The 17,830-nt window shown below is 43.2% G+C and overlaps 1 protein-coding gene across 1 annotated transcript in view; it reads right to left on the bottom strand.

The window, feature by feature from the left end:
• PLOD1 (procollagen-lysine,2-oxoglutarate 5-dioxygenase 1) overlaps positions 1 to 16,658 on the bottom strand; it is a 28,773-nt gene extending 12,115 nt beyond the window's left edge. Inside the window, exons 1-7 of the mRNA XM_072156441.1 lie at positions 16,505 to 16,658; positions 12,591 to 12,682; positions 11,975 to 12,087; positions 9,214 to 9,377; positions 6,505 to 6,617; positions 5,743 to 5,806; positions 5,303 to 5,400 (exon numbers count right to left, since the gene is read on the bottom strand). Coding sequence (XP_072012542.1) covers positions 5,303 to 5,400; positions 5,743 to 5,806; positions 6,505 to 6,617; positions 9,214 to 9,377; positions 11,975 to 12,087; positions 12,591 to 12,682; positions 16,505 to 16,571 — 711 coding nt within the window. The 5' untranslated portion in view covers positions 16,572 to 16,658. The remainder of the gene's footprint in view (positions 1 to 5,302; positions 5,401 to 5,742; positions 5,807 to 6,504; positions 6,618 to 9,213; positions 9,378 to 11,974; positions 12,088 to 12,590; positions 12,683 to 16,504) is intronic.
• Positions 16,659 to 17,830: the final 1,172 nt, after the last annotated feature.

Raw genomic sequence — 17,830 nt, 5'->3', positions numbered from 1 at the left:
TTCACTGTTTTTATTCTATTCTTCACTGTTCTTCATTGTGTTTTTTTAATTAAATGATCGTTCGCGAGCAGGGGAAATACTGTTATTCTGGTCACCTAGCAACCCTTACGTTTAAAACGCATTGCACTCGCATTGCACTTGCAATGATTGCGAGTGCAATGCGTTCTTGATGCATCTCCATAGACTTGAATGGGGCGTGAAAAACGCGCGTGACTCGCAAAAATAGAGCATGCTGCGATTTTGACGCGCGTGCAAACGAACGCAAGCACGCGCGTGAAAACCAACGCTAGTGAAGAAAGACCCATTGAATACAATGGGACAGAGTGCAATGCAATTTCTGCGCGTCAAATGCACGCGCAGAACTCGCGCGTGAAAAACGCCAGTGTAGAAGGGGCTTAACTTTATATGTGCCCCATTACGTCATAAAAGACTCATGGTGGACATATCCACAGTTTTGTATTTTTCAATATTTTTAAAGAATTTTTCTCTTCCAAGTTTTCTCCTGTAACTGGGACATCTATAAGAGCCCCAGTAAGGCCCCATGCACATGACCGAATGGGGACAGGTGATCACGACCCCAATGGAGGTCTATTGTGTCTAGTTACAGTGCAGTGGCCACACAGAGGAGCTTATTTACTAAAGGTCCCGCGACCGACTTTTTGAGGATCGCGCCGGGATTGTGACGCACACGCACAAATCGGGGGGCGTGCCGTCGCACGATCCGACGGATTCGGACTAAGCACGAGATTTAACATTTAAATTTGTGTTGCAAGCCAAGCACTCACATACATAGGAAGAAGAAAGCCCTGACAAATAACCCCATAAGAGTCTAATCACACTAATAGAGGGTTAAATGGCCACGGACAGAACAAAGCTACATTAAAGTTATTTCATGGTTCTATTTACTGAATTCCTAAGACTGATCCATTAAATCTTATCTGCCTTGTTTTACTTTGGTTCACTGATATACTTAAATCTATGAGGATCCATGAGAATCACATACATGAAAATTCAAAATTTCACTGTCAAACTGAATTTGAAAAAAAGACAGTTTATTTATTTGTTATTTATATTTTGTGCAGGTTATTAATATTACTATTTCATTGTTATAATTGTACTAATAATAGAACTACAAACTGTAACACCAGATCAGTATAGGATAAGTAATGTAATGAATATACACAGTGACTCAACCAACAGAATAGTGGGTACAGCTCTGGAATATAATCCAGGATGTAACTGAGGATCAGTAAAGCATAAGTAACAGCATGTTTTTCAGAGGTGACTCAGTAGCTTATGTAGATTGACTCTAAAACACTGTACCACACCTGTTCACTTTGTGTCTGGAACTGCAGTTCAGCGGTTTCATCAGACCCATCATCTCCTGTGAGCAGTTTTTTCACTAGGTTCTGATGCCAGACATATTTTGTAACCTTAAACAATACCTTTAACCCCAAGGACCAAGCCACTTTAGGGTTTTCGGGCTAAGCCTGATTATTTAAATCTGCCCTGTGTCACTAAAAGTGATTATAACTAGAGATTGGCAAACCGGTGGGCTAGTCAAAAAATAATAAACCATGAACTCACCTTTCCGACGCTCCCCCGTAGCTCCGCTACTGGATGCAGTTCAGCTCCGTGAGCACCGGCATCACATAGACTATGACGCCGGCTGCTTGCCGACGTCATATTCTGTGTGCAGCTGGCGCTCATGGATGTTTCACTGCCGGCCGGACTGTATTGAGTAGCGGACTTTAGGTTGGAGCGGAAAGGTGAGTTCATGGTTTATTACTTTTATGTGCTGGGCGGGGAACTGGCTTGCTGTATACAGGGGGGCTGGCTGTATACTGGGGGGGCAAGCTGTATACAGGGGGGCTGGCTGTACACTGGGGTTGCAGGCTGTATACAGGGGGGCAGGCCGTCTACAGGGGGGCTGGCTGTATACTGGGGGGCTGACTGGCTGTATAATGGGGGGGCTGGCTGGCTGTATAATGGGGGGCTGGCTGTATACAGGAGGACTGGCTGGCTGTATACAGGGGGTCTGGCTGGTTGTATACTGGGGGCTGGCTGTATACAGGAGGGCTGCCTATATACTGGGGGGGGGCTGTATACTGGAAGGGTTGGCTGTATACAGGGGGGGCTGCCTATATACTGGGGGGCTGGCTGCCTGTACGCCGGGGGAGAGGGTCTGGCTGGTTGTATACCTAGGGCTGGCTGTATACAGGAGGGCTGCCTATATACTGGGGGGGGGGCTGCCTGTATACTGGGGGGGTGGCTGTATACATGGGGGCTGGCTGGCTGTATACAGGGGGAGGTTGGCTGGCTGTATACAGGGGGGGCTGGCTGGTTGTATACAGGGGGGGGCTTGTTATATACTGAAGGGCTGGCTGTATACAAGGGGGTCTGGCTATATACTGGGGGATGGCTATATACTGGGGGGGGGGCTGGCTGCTCATATACTGGGGGGCTGGCTGTATACTGGGGGGGGGTTGGCTATATATTGAGGGGACTGGCTATATACTGGGCGGGGCGTCTGGCTGGCTGTATGCAGGGGGGGCAGCTGGCTGTGTGGGGGCTGGCTGTATACTGTGTGGGGGTGGCTGGCTCTATGCTATGGGGAGGCAGGCTGGGGGGCTGGCTATATACAGGGGACTTGCTGGCGGTGTTATATGGCATAGTAGCAGTAGTAATAGTAGTTATATTCCTGTGCATAGAGGGAAGTATTATAGTAGTTATATTCTTGTACATAGGGGCAGTATAATAGGAGTTATTTTCTCCTAATTGGTTTTTTTGTCTGCCAGGACCATGCCTGCTGTGGACTACTTCGTTTAAAATTGATTAATCCTCTGCCTCTCCGATTAATCAATTTTGTACTAACATTTACTGGTTATTTTTTTGGATCTTTTTAACCTGTATCCTCCTTGCGCCGTTTTTTTCCATTCTTTTTTGCGAGTAAGGGTAAACTGAATATCGTTCTTCTACTCTTCATAGTTTGGCATAGTAGTGCCACTGGCTACATGACGGTGCTCATTACTAAGGGCTGGCCTTAGTGTTTGCCTTAATTTTTTTGGCAAATTCACACTAACGCTCATACCATTACCCCGGTACCCACCGCCACCAGGGGTGCCGGGAAGAGCTGGGTACAATCCAGTACCTGACCGTCTATAGATGGTCAGGTAGTGGGGCGGCTGCAGGCTGTTATTGTTGTGCTCGAATAGCCCCCTAACAGTGGAGGCTGCTGCTGCTGTTTTGTATCTGGCTGATTTGGACAAAAGGGGGCACCCCACACCGTTCCCCCCTCCCCCATTAAAAGCGGTGAACCCCGTTTTTTTCCCCATTTTTACCAAAAGTGGGAGAAAAAAAACACCCGTGGGATGCCACCTATTGTTCAAATCAGCCAGATACAAAACAGCAGCAGCAGCCTGCCATTACTGAGCTCTGATAGCCCACTGTTAGGGGGTATTCCAGCGCAACAATAACAGCCTGCAGACACCCCAGTAGCCGACCATCTTTAGACGGTGAGGTACTGGTCCAGGCACCCCTGGAGGCAGTACCTGTTACTGCTCTATGGACATAGCAGTCACCATGCAGTATGTATGGGGTTAAACAGCAGGGATCATGAGTATCCCAATCCCAGCTGTTAGTGAGGGAGCCTGGCTTTTACACACAGTCGAGCTTCCACAGCGATCACACCGGCTCGGATGATTGGTGGGACGTACATGTACTTCAGGATGCGGCAACGGACTGGGGGGGTGGCTGTATACATGGGGGCTGGCTGGCTGTATACAGGGGGAGGTTGGCTGGCTGTATACAGGGGGGGCTGGCTGGTTGTATACAGGGGGGGGCTTGTTATATACTGAAGGGCTGGCTGTATACAAGGGGGTCTGGCTATATACTGGGGGATGGCTATATACTGGGGGGGGGCTGGCTGCTCATATACTGGGGGGCTGGCTGTATACTGGGGGGGGGTTGGCTATATATCGGGGGGACTGGCTATATACTGGGCGGGGCGTCTGGCTGGCTGTATGCAGGGGGGGCAGCTGGCTGTGTGGGGGCTGGCTGTATACTGTGTGGGGGTGGCTGGCTCTATGCTATGGGGAGGCAGGCTGGGGGGCTGGCTATATACAGGGGACTTGCTGGCGGTGTTATATGGCATAGTAGCAGTAGTAATAGTAGTTATATTCCTGTGCATAGAGGGAAGTATTATAGTAGTTATATTCTTGTACATAGGGGCAGTATAATAGGAGTTATTTTCTCCTAATTGGTTTTTTTGTCTGCCAGGACCATGCCTGCTGTGGACTACTTCGTTTAAAATTGATTAATCCTCTGCCTCTCCGATTAATCAATTTTGTACTAACATTTACTGGTTATTTTTTTGGATCTTTTTAACCTGTATCCTCCTTGCGCCGTTTTTTTCCATTCTTTTTTGCGAGTAAGGGTAAACTGAATATCGTTCTTCTACTCTTCATAGTTTGGCATAGTAGTGCCACTGGCTACATGACGGTGCTCATTACTAAGGGCTGGCCTTAGTGTTTGCCTTAATTTTTTTGGCAAATTCACACTAACGCTCATACCATTACCCCGGTACCCACCGCCACCAGGGGTACCGGGAAGAGCTGGGTACAATCCAGTACCTGACCGTCTATAGATGGTCAGGTAGTGGGGCGGCTGCAGGCTGTTATTGTTGTGCTCGAATAGCCCCCTAACAGTGGAGGCTGCTGCTGCTGTTTTGTATCTGGCTGATTTGGACAAAAGGGGGCACCCCACACCGTTCCCCCCTCCCCCATTAAAAGCGGTGAACCCCGTTTTTTTCCCCATTTTTACCAAAAGTGGGAGAAAAAAAACACCCGTGGGATGCCCCCTATTGTTCAAATCAGCCAGATACAAAACAGCAGCAGCAGCCTGCCATTACTGAGCTCTGATAGCCCACTGTTAGGGGGTATTCCAGCGCAACAATAACAGCCTGCAGACACCCCAGTAGCCGACCATCTTTAGACGGTGAGGTACTGGTCCAGGCACCCCTGGAGGCAGTACCTGTTACTGCTCTATGGACATAGCAGTCACCATGCAGTATGTATGCGGTTAAACAGCAGGGATCATGAGTATCCCAATCCCAGCTGTTAGTGAGGGAGCCTGGCTTTTACACACAGTCGAGCTTCCACAGCGATCACACCGGCTTGGACGATTGGTGGGACGTACATGTACTTCAGGATGCGGCAACGGACCGCATTTCACAACGTACATGTACGTCCTAATGTGTTATGGGGTTAATTATAGATCCTTTACATTTATTGTAATACCTTACCTTGGATGGGCCCTTTCCATTTATAAGGACAGGTAGAGTGTCATAAACCATATTCCGTGCTCTTACTCTCCCATTCTCAAACTTTAATACAACATCACCTGAAAAGGACAGACATACATATCACTTCCTCATACAAATATGTATTTTTTATACATTTTATTTAGAAGATCTCTTTCATCATAGGCTGTTATGTCCCTGGCCAATGCTTTACACTGCAGTTCATTTTGTACACATTGGCTGTTGTGCATAAACACAAGTCAGGAGGGAACTCTGTATATTGGACGTTTATATTTACAGTAAACTTTACATTATTGTCACAAATGTAATCATGGAAATTGGTCTTAATAAAAAGGAAGAGGGTTTTGGGGGGGGGGGGGGTGATCTGCTTTACGTTATTACAATATACTTTATTACATATATGCATGGGAAGATATACTCACCCTCAGAACCATGAATATTCTGAAAGATGCGACATCTGTGATCTAAGGTGATGTTCACTTTCTCCTTAATGGGGAAAACAAATATGATTAGTGTTTGCAGCTGTCACTTGTTGTTTAACAAATCATCACACAATGCGAGCAGCAGTCCAGGCATATGGTAACTTCTTCCTGCACCACTGAACTGTAAGTCATCCTACAATGTCCCAACTTGTTGTGAATGTGTCATGACGATTAATTATTGAATGAAATTATGTATAGCATGTCCATACATTCATCTTCATATAATACTATTTATTATAGTAGTTATATTCTTGTACAAATGCATGAGCACTGGCATATGATAAATTCCCTTCTATATTCTTATACACAGGGCACAGTATTATAGCAGTTCAAGTCTTCTTAATAGGAGAGTTGTTATATAAGATAAAGATAGTATACAGAGTAGTCTTCTCAATGTATCAACAAAAATGATATGGATTTGAAAGGTATGAAATTGTGAGAAATTGTATTTCTTTGACAAACAAAGCAGTTTCCTACCACCGTTGCACTTTAAAAGGAAAACAAAAAAAACCTGATAAATAATGACTAGTAAAGTCTTTTCAACCCTAGACTTTTACAACCCCAAGGTGGCAGCTGGATAACATTATTGCCCAGGGCAAGACAATGGTCCGGATCTAACTTATAAATGAATAATAATAATTCCTTTATTTATGTAGTGCACACAGATTTCGCAGCGATGCACCGAGCTTGCAAATAACGTACTCTTTTTACAGGGTCTAAGAAGATCTTGGTGTAAAATAACTGGTCGCTTGTTTCATCATCTCCGTCCCATTCCGCCACCAGTTTATGCAGATGTGAAGCATAACCCATGAAAGCTGCAAGAAGCGAAAGATCAGTAAATACTTAAAACACATCATACATCTTAAATCAGAAAAAAGACATCGTACATGAATGATGTGATGGGGACTTCCAGTACTATCCTGGAAACCAGCAACCAAGAAGTTAAAGGGGTTGTCTGAGAGTTCTGAAAAAAAGAAAAGGTGGCCGGGAGAGGGCTGCGTAAAAAACTCATTTCAGCTTACTGCTGGCCGTGGGGAAGGCTAATGGGGCAGTTGCAGCCTATGTCAGTATCCTCTCCTCCACACACATGAAGAGACACAGGCACACAAACATAGACTACTGCAGGGGCCCCATGCTGCCTGCAGGGAGCCAGGTAATGTAAAGTAAACTTTTATAAAGTACTCAAATGATTCAGAATGCTGACAAAGGCATTTAAAATCAGCATAACATAGGCTATTGGAACCTGTCACCAGGAATGTAATTTTTAGCTAGTTACAGGTTCCCTTTAACCCCTTCGTGTCTATGCCATTTTAGACCTTTAGGACCAGGCCTGATTTTTAAAATTTGCCCTGTGTCATTATAGGAGGTTATAACTTTTTGACACTTTAACATATCCAGGGGATTTTGAGATTGTTTTACCGTCACACATTGTACTTCAAAGTAATATTCAAATTTTGATGATATCTTTTGTGTTAAGTTATGAAAAAAACTTAAATTTGGCAAAAATTTCTAAAAATTCTTAATTTTCATAGTTCAAAATGTTCTGTTTTTCAGGCAGATAGTCATAGCACCCAAGTAACTTTATAACTAACATTTCCCGAATGTCTGCTTTATATCGGCATAGGGTTTTATGCATCTTCTCTCTTTTCTAGGTTGTTAGGAGGTTCAGAATTTTGGGAGCAATTTTTCTCATTTTTATGAAAAACGCCAAAACCCTTATTTAGAGGCACCTCCTCAGCTTTAACTGACTCTGAGAGGCCTAAACAGCAGTAAACCCCCATAAATCATGCCATTTTAGAAACTACACCCCTCAATGTGTAAAAAATCAACTTTAAGAAGTATGTTAACCCTTTAGATGCTTCACAGTGATTAAAACAAAATGGAGGTGTAATTTACAAGCTGTCATTTTTTTTTTAGACAATATATTAATTTTGGCCAAAAATTAAACCGTCACAATGTATTAAATTACAAAAAACTCCACAAAGTTTGATACCCAACGTCTCCCGAGTCAGAGGATGCCCCATATGTGGTGGTGACTGCTGTATGGGCGCACGGCCGGGCATAAAACGGAAGGAGGCGCCATTCAGAGCAGATCTGCAACGTCACATCTTACAGGCTATAAAATGTTTATTTTTTTGTAATTTGGACATATGGGGGATTATTTTTTTGTGGATGAGATCCACTTTTCAGGTACATTATTTACAGGGGGGCTCAATAGCCAATAATCAGATTTTATTAACTCTTTCTTGGTGATGGTTAAAAAAATCATTAATTCTTGTTTATGGTTTTTAGCATTTTTTTCGCCGGACGTTCACAATACCATAAAAATAATGTGTTATCTTTATTCTATGGGTCATCACGATTACGGCGATACCCCATTTACATGGCTTTTTTATGGTGAACTTGTTTTGCAGAATATAGAACTCATTTTGTGAGACATTTACTTGTTTTTGTATTGCCATGTAACAATGGGCAGAACATTTATATTTTTTTGTTTACAGCGCTGGTTTAGAGCTTATTTTTTGCGGGACAAGCTGTACTTATTCTTGGTATCATGTTGGGGTACATTTTACTTTTTGATCACTTTTTATGCACTTTTTATGCGGTCAGATGTGAAAATTTAATAATTTTTGTGAGTTTTTTTTGTGTTTTTTTTTACGGCGTTCACCGTACGGGTTCAGTGACCATTTTATTTTATTTGACGGGTTGTTACGGACATTGTGATACCCAATATGTTGTGGGTTTTTTGGTGATTTTCACTTTTTTTATGTTTTATATGATTACTGCATGGGACGGGACTTAAGGGGACTTTTATTCTTTTTAAATAATTTTTTTTTAGTTGCACCTTTTTTTAAAACAATTTTTTTACTGTTTTATTTTGTCCCAGGGTGGGACATGAACAAGTGATCATTTGATCATTTGTTCATTGTAATATGCTGCAATACTAATGTATTGCAGCATATGACATAGTCAGCCTATGCATTCTGCATAGGCTGACAGCTGCACTGTTAGATCGTGCACAGTGCACGATCCTAGCAGGCAGCTGCCATAGGCAGCCCAGGGGACCTGATCGTGCCTCTAGGTTGCCATGGCAACGATCGGCACCTCCGTGCTCTGCACGGAGGGTGCCGATCGTCGCGCCAATACACCATAGATGCCGCGGTCACTATGACCGCGGCGTCTATAGGGTTAAACAGTCGGGATCGCGATAGTCGCGATCCCGGCTGTTACTGCGGGATCCCAGCTACCGCGTACCGCTGGGATCCCGCGGCGATCGCAAGGGCTCAGCTTCTGAGCTCGAGCGATCGCCATGACGTGATTCTACGTCAAGGTGCGGGAACTACCCGCATCCTATGACGTAGAATCACGTCAGGGTGCGGGAAGGGGTTAAGACCATTACTGTGTACCTACCTCCAGAGCCTAGGAAGCGTTTTCCCTCACTGACATATGGATACTTGGGCTCAAGGCGCCGCTCAGGATATGCCACTGCTTCTGCTGAAAAAACCACTTTACTTTTAGCTTGCTTGAACTTTTTGAGAAGTTCTGCCGGACCAGATGCAAGCACTACGTCATAGCTGTAAAATAATATAAATGATATAAGAGACAGGCAGTGCAGCAATACAAAACCGGATCAATACTATAACCTACTGAGCCTTGCTTTTGAGAATCTGTGATATCACACAAGTACTATATCACCATGAAGCTAAAGGTCCCTCTAAGGCTATATTTACATTTTAATCCAATTCTCAGCTGTGAAAAAATTACATCTTCATCAGTTTTTCATGGCTAACTTGCATCCGTGTGGCATTTGTGCTTTATTAATCCTCATAATTTAAAGTCTATGCGTGACCACACTATTCTTGTGTATTGTTCTATTAAAAAGTGAAGTCATAAGCAAAATAAGCGTAAATAAGCCCTTAACCACTTCACGTAATAGCACGTCATGGGTCGGCCGCGGGTGCATGGAGAGGGCTCACGCGCTGAGCCCTCTCCATAGCCGGTAAGTCTTTGCTGCATATTGCCGGTGCCAGTACCGATCGCGGGTGTTTTTTTCCCGCTGATCACCGCCGGCAAAGCTGTTGGCGGTTTCAAAAGGATGGCGGCGCATTGGGGAGTGGCGATCCGTCGCCATGGTAGCCTCGGGTCTCACGAAGACCCGAGGCTACTTCGGGTTAACCCATGCATTACAATGTGCTATCAGCACATTGTAATGTATGAGTAGTAAAATACACATATACTACCATACTGTAGTATGGCAGTATATGATAGGATCGTACAGACAACCTAGGGTTAAAGTACCCTAGGGAGTCTGAAAAATAGTAAAAAGAAAAATTTAAAAAAGTAAAAAAAATAAAAAATTATAATAAAAAACCCTAAAAACTCAAATCACCCCCCTTTCCCTAGAACTGATATAAATATAAATAAACAGTAAAAATCATAAACACATTAGGCATTGCCGCGTCCCAAAATGTCCGATCTATCAAAATATGATAACGGTTTTTCACTGCGTTTAATCGCGTAAAGGAAAATTGCGCCCAAAGTCGAAAATGTTAAAAAAAATTACATTTCTATAAAAAGTGATCACAAGGTCGAACAGTCCTAAAATTGATAACATTGTAAACGTCATCAAAATCTGCAAAAAACGACACCACCCACAGCTCCGTACACCAAAGTATAAAAAAGTTATTATAGAAGATGGCAAAATCCCCCCAAAATTTTTTGTACAGGAGGTTTTAATTTTTTTAAATGTATGAAAACATTATAAAACCTATACAAATTTGGTATCCCCGTAATCGCACCGACCCAAAGAATAAAGTAGACATGTCATTTGGGGGCGCACAGTGAAATCCGTAAGATCCAAGCCCACAAGAAAACGGCAAACGGCGTTTGGCGTTTGCCCACAAGAAAACAGCGTTTTTTTACCAATTTCACTGCATTTGGAATTTTTTTCCCGCTTCCCAGTACATGGCATGGAATAATAAATACCATCTCTATGAAGTGTAATTTGTTACGCAGAAAACAAGTTGTCACACAGCTCTGGACATGGAAAAATAAAAAAGTTATGGATTTTTGATCATGGGGAGTGAAAAATGAAAACGAAAAAACAAAAAAGGGCAAGGTCCTGAAAGGGTTAATAGGGAATTCCTACAAATACAAGATTCTTAAATATACTCAGAGTAACAAAACAACACATTTGCCCTCATTTATCAAGCAATTTGCGCCAGTATTCTGGTGCACTCAGTCCGTGCTTCATGTATCGTTTGCCTTGCGGGCAGTGAGAAATGTTGCTTATTCTCTAATTCAATGTAATTAACAAAAATACAGCATTTCATAGATATAATTCCAACCTGTTTATATTTCTGTTGTCCCTGGATAGAGCACTACAGGACTACTTCCTGTCCAGTAGTGATGGGAATTACGGCTCTTCTTAGTGAGCTGGCTCATTAGGCTTCACTCACTAAAAAGAGCCGTCTCTTCTGGCTCCTGAACGGCTCCCTACTAAATATAAAATACAGAGCTGCAGAGCAGTCAATCACACTATTCTACACCTTTTTTATCCTGATTGTAACGGGTTAAAGGGGGCGTTGTGAGCCAGTTAGGGGCGGGGTTAAGTGAGCCACTGGCTCACTGAGGGGAGCTGGTTCCCGTCGTTCACAAATTAGAGCTGGCTCTTAGAGACGGTTAGTTTGTGACACATCACTACTGTCCAGCAGCAGCATGTAGAGGAGACACCAACTCAGCAGACAAGATAAGCTCTGGATTCGAGGGAAGGATACCATAGTAGTGCTGACTGTGAGTTTTATTGATTAGGTAGCAGAGATGAGTGTGTCTTATATCTATGACTTCAATCTTTCTCATCTGTCTTTCTCTATGATTCCGAAATTAGTAGAATCTTCAGAAGCTAAATGAAAGTGTATATAAACCCTGTACCCTGATAATCTGAACACATTGTCAGCACACAGCATCTGTTAGCACAGAAGGATCATGAAGTGTCTGCTTACACTCTGGAATCTTACAAAACCAGCCTAGACAATGAAAGGAGAAAAAGCAGCAATAAAACTGACTAAAATTTCAAAGTAAGTGGCTAAAAAGGATCTTTACTGTGTAAACATATTTAGGCGATTAAAATTTGAGAACTGTCTTTCATGGACAAACCCCTTTAAGTATATACCTTTCAGTGAAGAGGATGACAAGGTCTTCATTATCTGCATACTGCTCCAACGCCGCCTTTAGAAGTCGGACTTTCTGCCCATCTCCATGCCATTCTTCTTCTTGTCCCAAAATCTGCAGTGACATTACAGTGAGGGTTTTTCACACTATCATGATAAATGTCAGATTCTGGGGACCCTAATCTGGGGCATCTCTGCCCCATCACTAGTTGATGCAGCCTGAGCACAACCACGGTGACAAGGAGTTTAGATGTTGGATTTATAGTGAAGCCTGACTCCAGGCCCCTCGTAGGTAACTGGCTTATCTTACTACATGTCATGATTATTAATTTCATTACTATTTCTGTTTGATATCACAGCTAGAGCTAGACATTTTGGATGAATGTTGCAAGTAACTAAAGGCAAACAGAAATCTGAATAACAGGCTGCAAGCAGAATATTACTGATAATCTTCTGGACTGGCAGAAGAACCAGTCCAGAATTTCTTGGTCTATATTTTTTGCGACTGTGGGCTATGGATTTTGCCTGTTTGCTTAGTCAGTCTTAAAGTATTTCCTCAGTCAGTCTTGGAATTCCTCGTCAAGATGCCCTGAGGGTCAGAAGTCGTTCATCACACACCTTTACTTTGTAGTTGAAGCACTGAGCTGATCTCTGAAATCTTCTGAAGCCATCTGTCTCCTCTGTGGCCACAGTTAAGACTAAGAGGTTGTCTGGAAGAAGAAGGATATCAATATCCATCCATTAAGCAAAATCATAGAAATATAAGTAATGTGAAGGCAGCCATACTGCAACCTGGGAGGGAACGCAAAGCAAGGTAATCCACTCACAGAGGTCTCAAAACCAATGACTTCCGCTGAAGTATAAGCATTGTTTATAGAAAAGTTCAGCAATTTTTCAATATACTTCGAAATTCGGTTTATTTTAAGTGAGATTGAGTCATGATGCAGACAGGTATTTACTTTCTATATTTAGCAATGAATGTTTCTATTCACTGACAGTAATATTAATGTGGCATAGGGGAAAAAAAGAGAGGCAGTAGACTGTAATATAATGGTTCACAGCTGCAATATATAAAACAGCAAATTATCATCCATCATCTGGATCTACTCATCTATTATACAAAAATGAATACACTTTGTTGCTTTAGTGAGCAATACATAAAGACAAAGCTTGCACCCAAATTTTCAGCACTAGGAGCTGCTTACTAAAGTAAGCAGCTCCTAATGCTTGAACAAACGCCGCAGTGTTAGAGTGATAGCGTTACCGGAAACCTCCGGTAACGCTATCAAACACTGCGGCGGGGTAGTGTAATCATCGGACCGATCGCAAAGCTGTCCGATGTATTCATGAGGGGGCGGTCCGAGGCGCTGCCTCTTCCCCGGACCGCCCCGTTCGCTCCATAGGATGGCTCTGGTGTGTGTAACAAATATAAGAAGATAACCCCAGTCACTGTTCCTGGATCTAGGAGTACGTGCCCCTGGTTAATCATGATGGATTTTGATAGTAGATTTCATTTAAAGGGACAGTGTGACAAGCATTTACCCCTCTTAACTATTTAAAACAATCTAGTCATGTGAAAATGTATGTATTTTATAGAGTGCAGTGCTTTATGAGGCTTATCTTCTGCGTAACAAATCGTACTTTCCAAATGCATTTGCTCCAAATTCTTGTCGCTTAATTTTATCAATTTTAATATCTACTTTATTCTTTGGATTTACAATCAATAACAAATTTAAACTTCTTTTATTAGGTTTTAATAGATTTATATTGACAGATTTACTGGTGCTAGACAGTCCCCACTGACATGTTCATTATGTTAGGGGTACTGGGCACCTTCTTTCTTTTTCTTTTCAAACTGCGTTTTTCCAGAAAAACGACTTTATAAAAATATGGTAATAAGCCGGAGGAACTGTCCTGCGTCAGCTCAGCAATTATTCACGCGCCGCATAATCAAAATTAATTTTCTGTCCCACCAACTACAGCTGCAGATGGCCGGTGTGTGCAAGAGTCACGCGTGCGCAGTAACACCTTGATGGCGCAGCTGGCTGGAGGCTGCCTAGGTTTCCGTGCGCAGCCACAATGGACTCCAGCTGGCTATGCAAGAAAAGTGTTACTGTGCATGCGCGAGTCTTGCAGACAACTAGTTCAAGGGGTTCACTGGCAGGAATAAGCTCTTTTGATATATAAGCGCTATTGGGACACTGTGATTAAAGAGGACCTGTCACCCATTAAAAAAGGAACTAGGAGCTGCTTACTACAGTAAGCAGCTCCTAGCGCTACCCTATTTTTAGCAGTGTTAAACTGCAAGCTTTATTAGAACTCTGCGATAAAGCTAGCAGACACTGCTGCACCATACAACAAAAACAACGGACCAAGCTCAAAGTGGTCCAGCGTATTCATGTGGGGGCGGGACTAGGAGTCGGTGACTGCCTATGGAGTGGGAGGGGCGGCCCAGGGAAGAAGCAGCACCTCGGACAGCCCCCTCATGAATACGCCGGTTGCTATTCTACCGAACGGCAGTGTCTGCTAGCTTTATCGTAGGGTTGCAATAAAGCTTGCAGTTTATCACTGCTAAAAATGGGGTAGCACTAGGAGCTGCTAGGAGCTTGACTCCTAGTCAAGAAGGCGGAGAGTTTAACACTGAAGTCAAGCTTTCCCTGCCTTAAAATGCCCCCTTTACTGTAAGTGAGGGTCTGCTTCCAGGGACGTCATTGATCAGATCTCCTAAAGTCCGGCACATGATGTCAATCACACGGAAGGAGGTGTTCAGAGGCAGAGAGAGCTTGACTTTAATGAAACTCTCCACCTCCCTGACTTTATACATCTAACTTCAAAGTTGATTTTCTGGAAGATGTCACCAAGCTGGGTCATGAAAAAAACATGATCTACAAGTTGTTCATCTGCTTGACAACATACTGGTAGTGGTTTATTAGGCCAATTTCTGATGACAGGTTCCCTTTAAAGCTGGGTCTGTGAGATCTACATGTGAGATAACAACCACTGCTCTTTATTATTATATGCTGTTAGGGCTATTTACCTATGCTCTACTGCGCATGTCAAATTTGGCCTAAAATTCTTTCATTTAATGAGTTTTGGAGGCGAAAAAAGTCATCTACATAAAACAAGGAAAGTATTTATGGCTGGCCACATTCTTTAAGGTGTAAGGTTACAGCTGGAAGCTGAATGTGTATTCTGCAGTGAGTGTTATCGGTGGGCTGCCTAGTGTTGGGGTTTCCTGCAGTGATGGAAAATGAATGGCTCTTTTTGTTCTCATTCCCCCATCACATTCTCCACTCAGTCTACAAAACTGTCCTCAGAAGAGGAGTCTCTTATACCATGTCCACAATCCACCCACGAAAAGGTATTATTTTAGCTTCACCCATCCAAAAAATAGACCTACATTCTGTCATTAGAGAGAAGGTGATAACAGGGTTTACACACTCTCCCTTCATACTTCATGTACGAAATGTGGCAGTACTTTTAGTATGTAGTGCTGCCCCCCCAATCATATATTTCAGCTATTTACATCAGGTGTTATAAAGTTATTTTGCCAATTATTGTCTGGGCAAGCTTTTAAAAGGAATTGTGGTCTTGTAAAAGTGCAGATTGTGCTTGGTATTAGCAACAAAATGTATTAATATTCCAGGATTGTAGCTGGACTGGGTGGACTCGGGTGTGTCTCACTGAACACAGCTAAGCCCTGCACCCTGAGTAATTGATGTAGACTAGATCTCACGCAGGGGTGAATACTAGAATGCCAAGTGCAGCTACAATCCTGGAATATAAATGTATTTTCACATTCATGTCAATACTAAAAACTCCACAAAGGAATTGTTACACAGATCACTGCCTGCAGTCCTGTATTGTCAAAAGAATTGACGGATTCACTTTAATATATAAAATTTACTAGTTCATGTGACCTGTACTAAGGCTAAATAGAAGATGTATGGTGGAATCACACTGTCGCTGGATTTCTGCTCTACGTTGCTACCAGTGATCCAATATTGGCAACTGAGAACATATAGCAAATCTCTCCTATGTAACATTGATCACCGTCTGTCATGGTGGGAGGTAAAATCCACAACTGATCTTGTCTGACTACTGATAGTTTTACAATGTCTTACAGTGCCAGTATCTAATTTTACACTAATTTACCAAACGCTTCTAAGGGTGATGGATGCCTCAGGATTTTCCCCCTAATATCATAAGTATTTAGAGATGAACTTCGTTATTATTGCAGCCATGTGTCCAAGACTGTGTCTCCATCATATGTGTATATACATATATATAATATAGATAGAAAAGATAGAATAAATGGAGAGAATAGATGGATGGATCTAACATTGTGACAGCCAAGTTATGTGATGAGACTTCTCCTTGTGTAATAGGAAATATACGAGTATGAGAAGTATATGAGAAGTTAGTGTCCCCTCTATAAGACCTTCTTATACAGGGTGCTGCACGTGCGCCTGGTATCCAGAATAAATGACACATTACAAGTATCCAGCACTGGCCACATATACGGCACTCACCGGCGGAGTCCTGGGCCCCCAGGGCCACACAGCTGAGGAGCAGCGGAGTCAGGAGCCTCAGCAACATGTCGCACCTTCCCCAGAATCTTCCAGCGGAATCCCAGGGACCCCCTGCCTCCCCAGTGCTTTGCCACGCAATGACCACGCCCCCCGCGCGTCACTCACAGACACACCGGCAACTGATTGGCCCAAAAAGTTCCCGAGTCCCGCCCACATTATGACAAGTACAGTTTGGTAAATCTTTTACTTCCATAGACTGCTGTGGGATATATAGGGTTAATGTGAGTTCTCATGAAATATTGTAAATATATCTCCTGCTTGTAAGACATCTGGATGTACTTATCACATAGGACCTTATATAGTATCCTCCTGTTCACAGTCATGGACTGTGTCACGTCATTCAGGGGTTAATATGAAGCCGGAATTTTCTGGCTACCTGGCCATGTGCCAGGGACAAGCCAATACAATAAGTACTGGAGCTACTGTAGAGAGAAGGGGAGGGGAGTGTTTGACAGCTCTGCAGTGTGGAAGCCATCCGGTTACTGCAGGCTGGATACAGCACCCACACGTCCAGTATTCTGCAAACGTATCCACTACAATAGTGCACAGATCCAGTACTCTGCAGACTGATCCAGTACACGAGTGCAGACAGATCCAGTATTCTGCAGACTGATCCAGTACACGAGTGCAGACAGATCCAGTATTCTGCAGACTGATCCAATACACAAATGCAGACAGATCCAGTATTCTGCAGACTGATCCAATACAGAAGTGCAGACAGATCCAGTATTCTGCAGACTGATCCAATACAGAAGTGCAGACAGATCCAGTATTCTGCAGACTGATCCAATACACAAGTGCAGACAGATCCAGTACTGTGCAGCCAGATCCAGTACACTAGTGCATACAGTACACACGTGCAGGCAGCAGTGACTCCTCTCCTTCCTGCCAGTCACTACTTGCTCCCAGTCCAGATGTTGCAGGAAGTACGTGCACTACGTGAGGAGTGTGCAGAGCCCTACAGGAGCCTCCTGCTCATCTGGTCACTATACCAAACCCCATCACATATACTCTGACACAGCTTATTCATGTGTGTACAGTATATTCATCCAGGTTGTTATTATTAATTAGGTTGTTATTATTAATTATGTATTTATTTTATTATTATTTTTGGATGTTTTATTTGCACAATACATTATAGCTAGAGGGCGCTGCTACATGGAAGATGGATATTCAAGATTTGCATCTCTTGAAGTCCACCTTTCATCCACATACACTTGTTGACCTCGCTTCCTTTATTGCAGGACTTTATCTCTCATACCTTAA

Source organism: Engystomops pustulosus, chromosome 6 (genome assembly GCF_040894005.1).
Source record: "Engystomops pustulosus chromosome 6, aEngPut4.maternal, whole genome shotgun sequence".
Lineage (NCBI taxonomy): Eukaryota > Metazoa > Chordata > Amphibia > Anura > Leptodactylidae > Engystomops > Engystomops pustulosus.
This window is presented reverse-complemented; position numbering and strand designations above follow the sequence as displayed.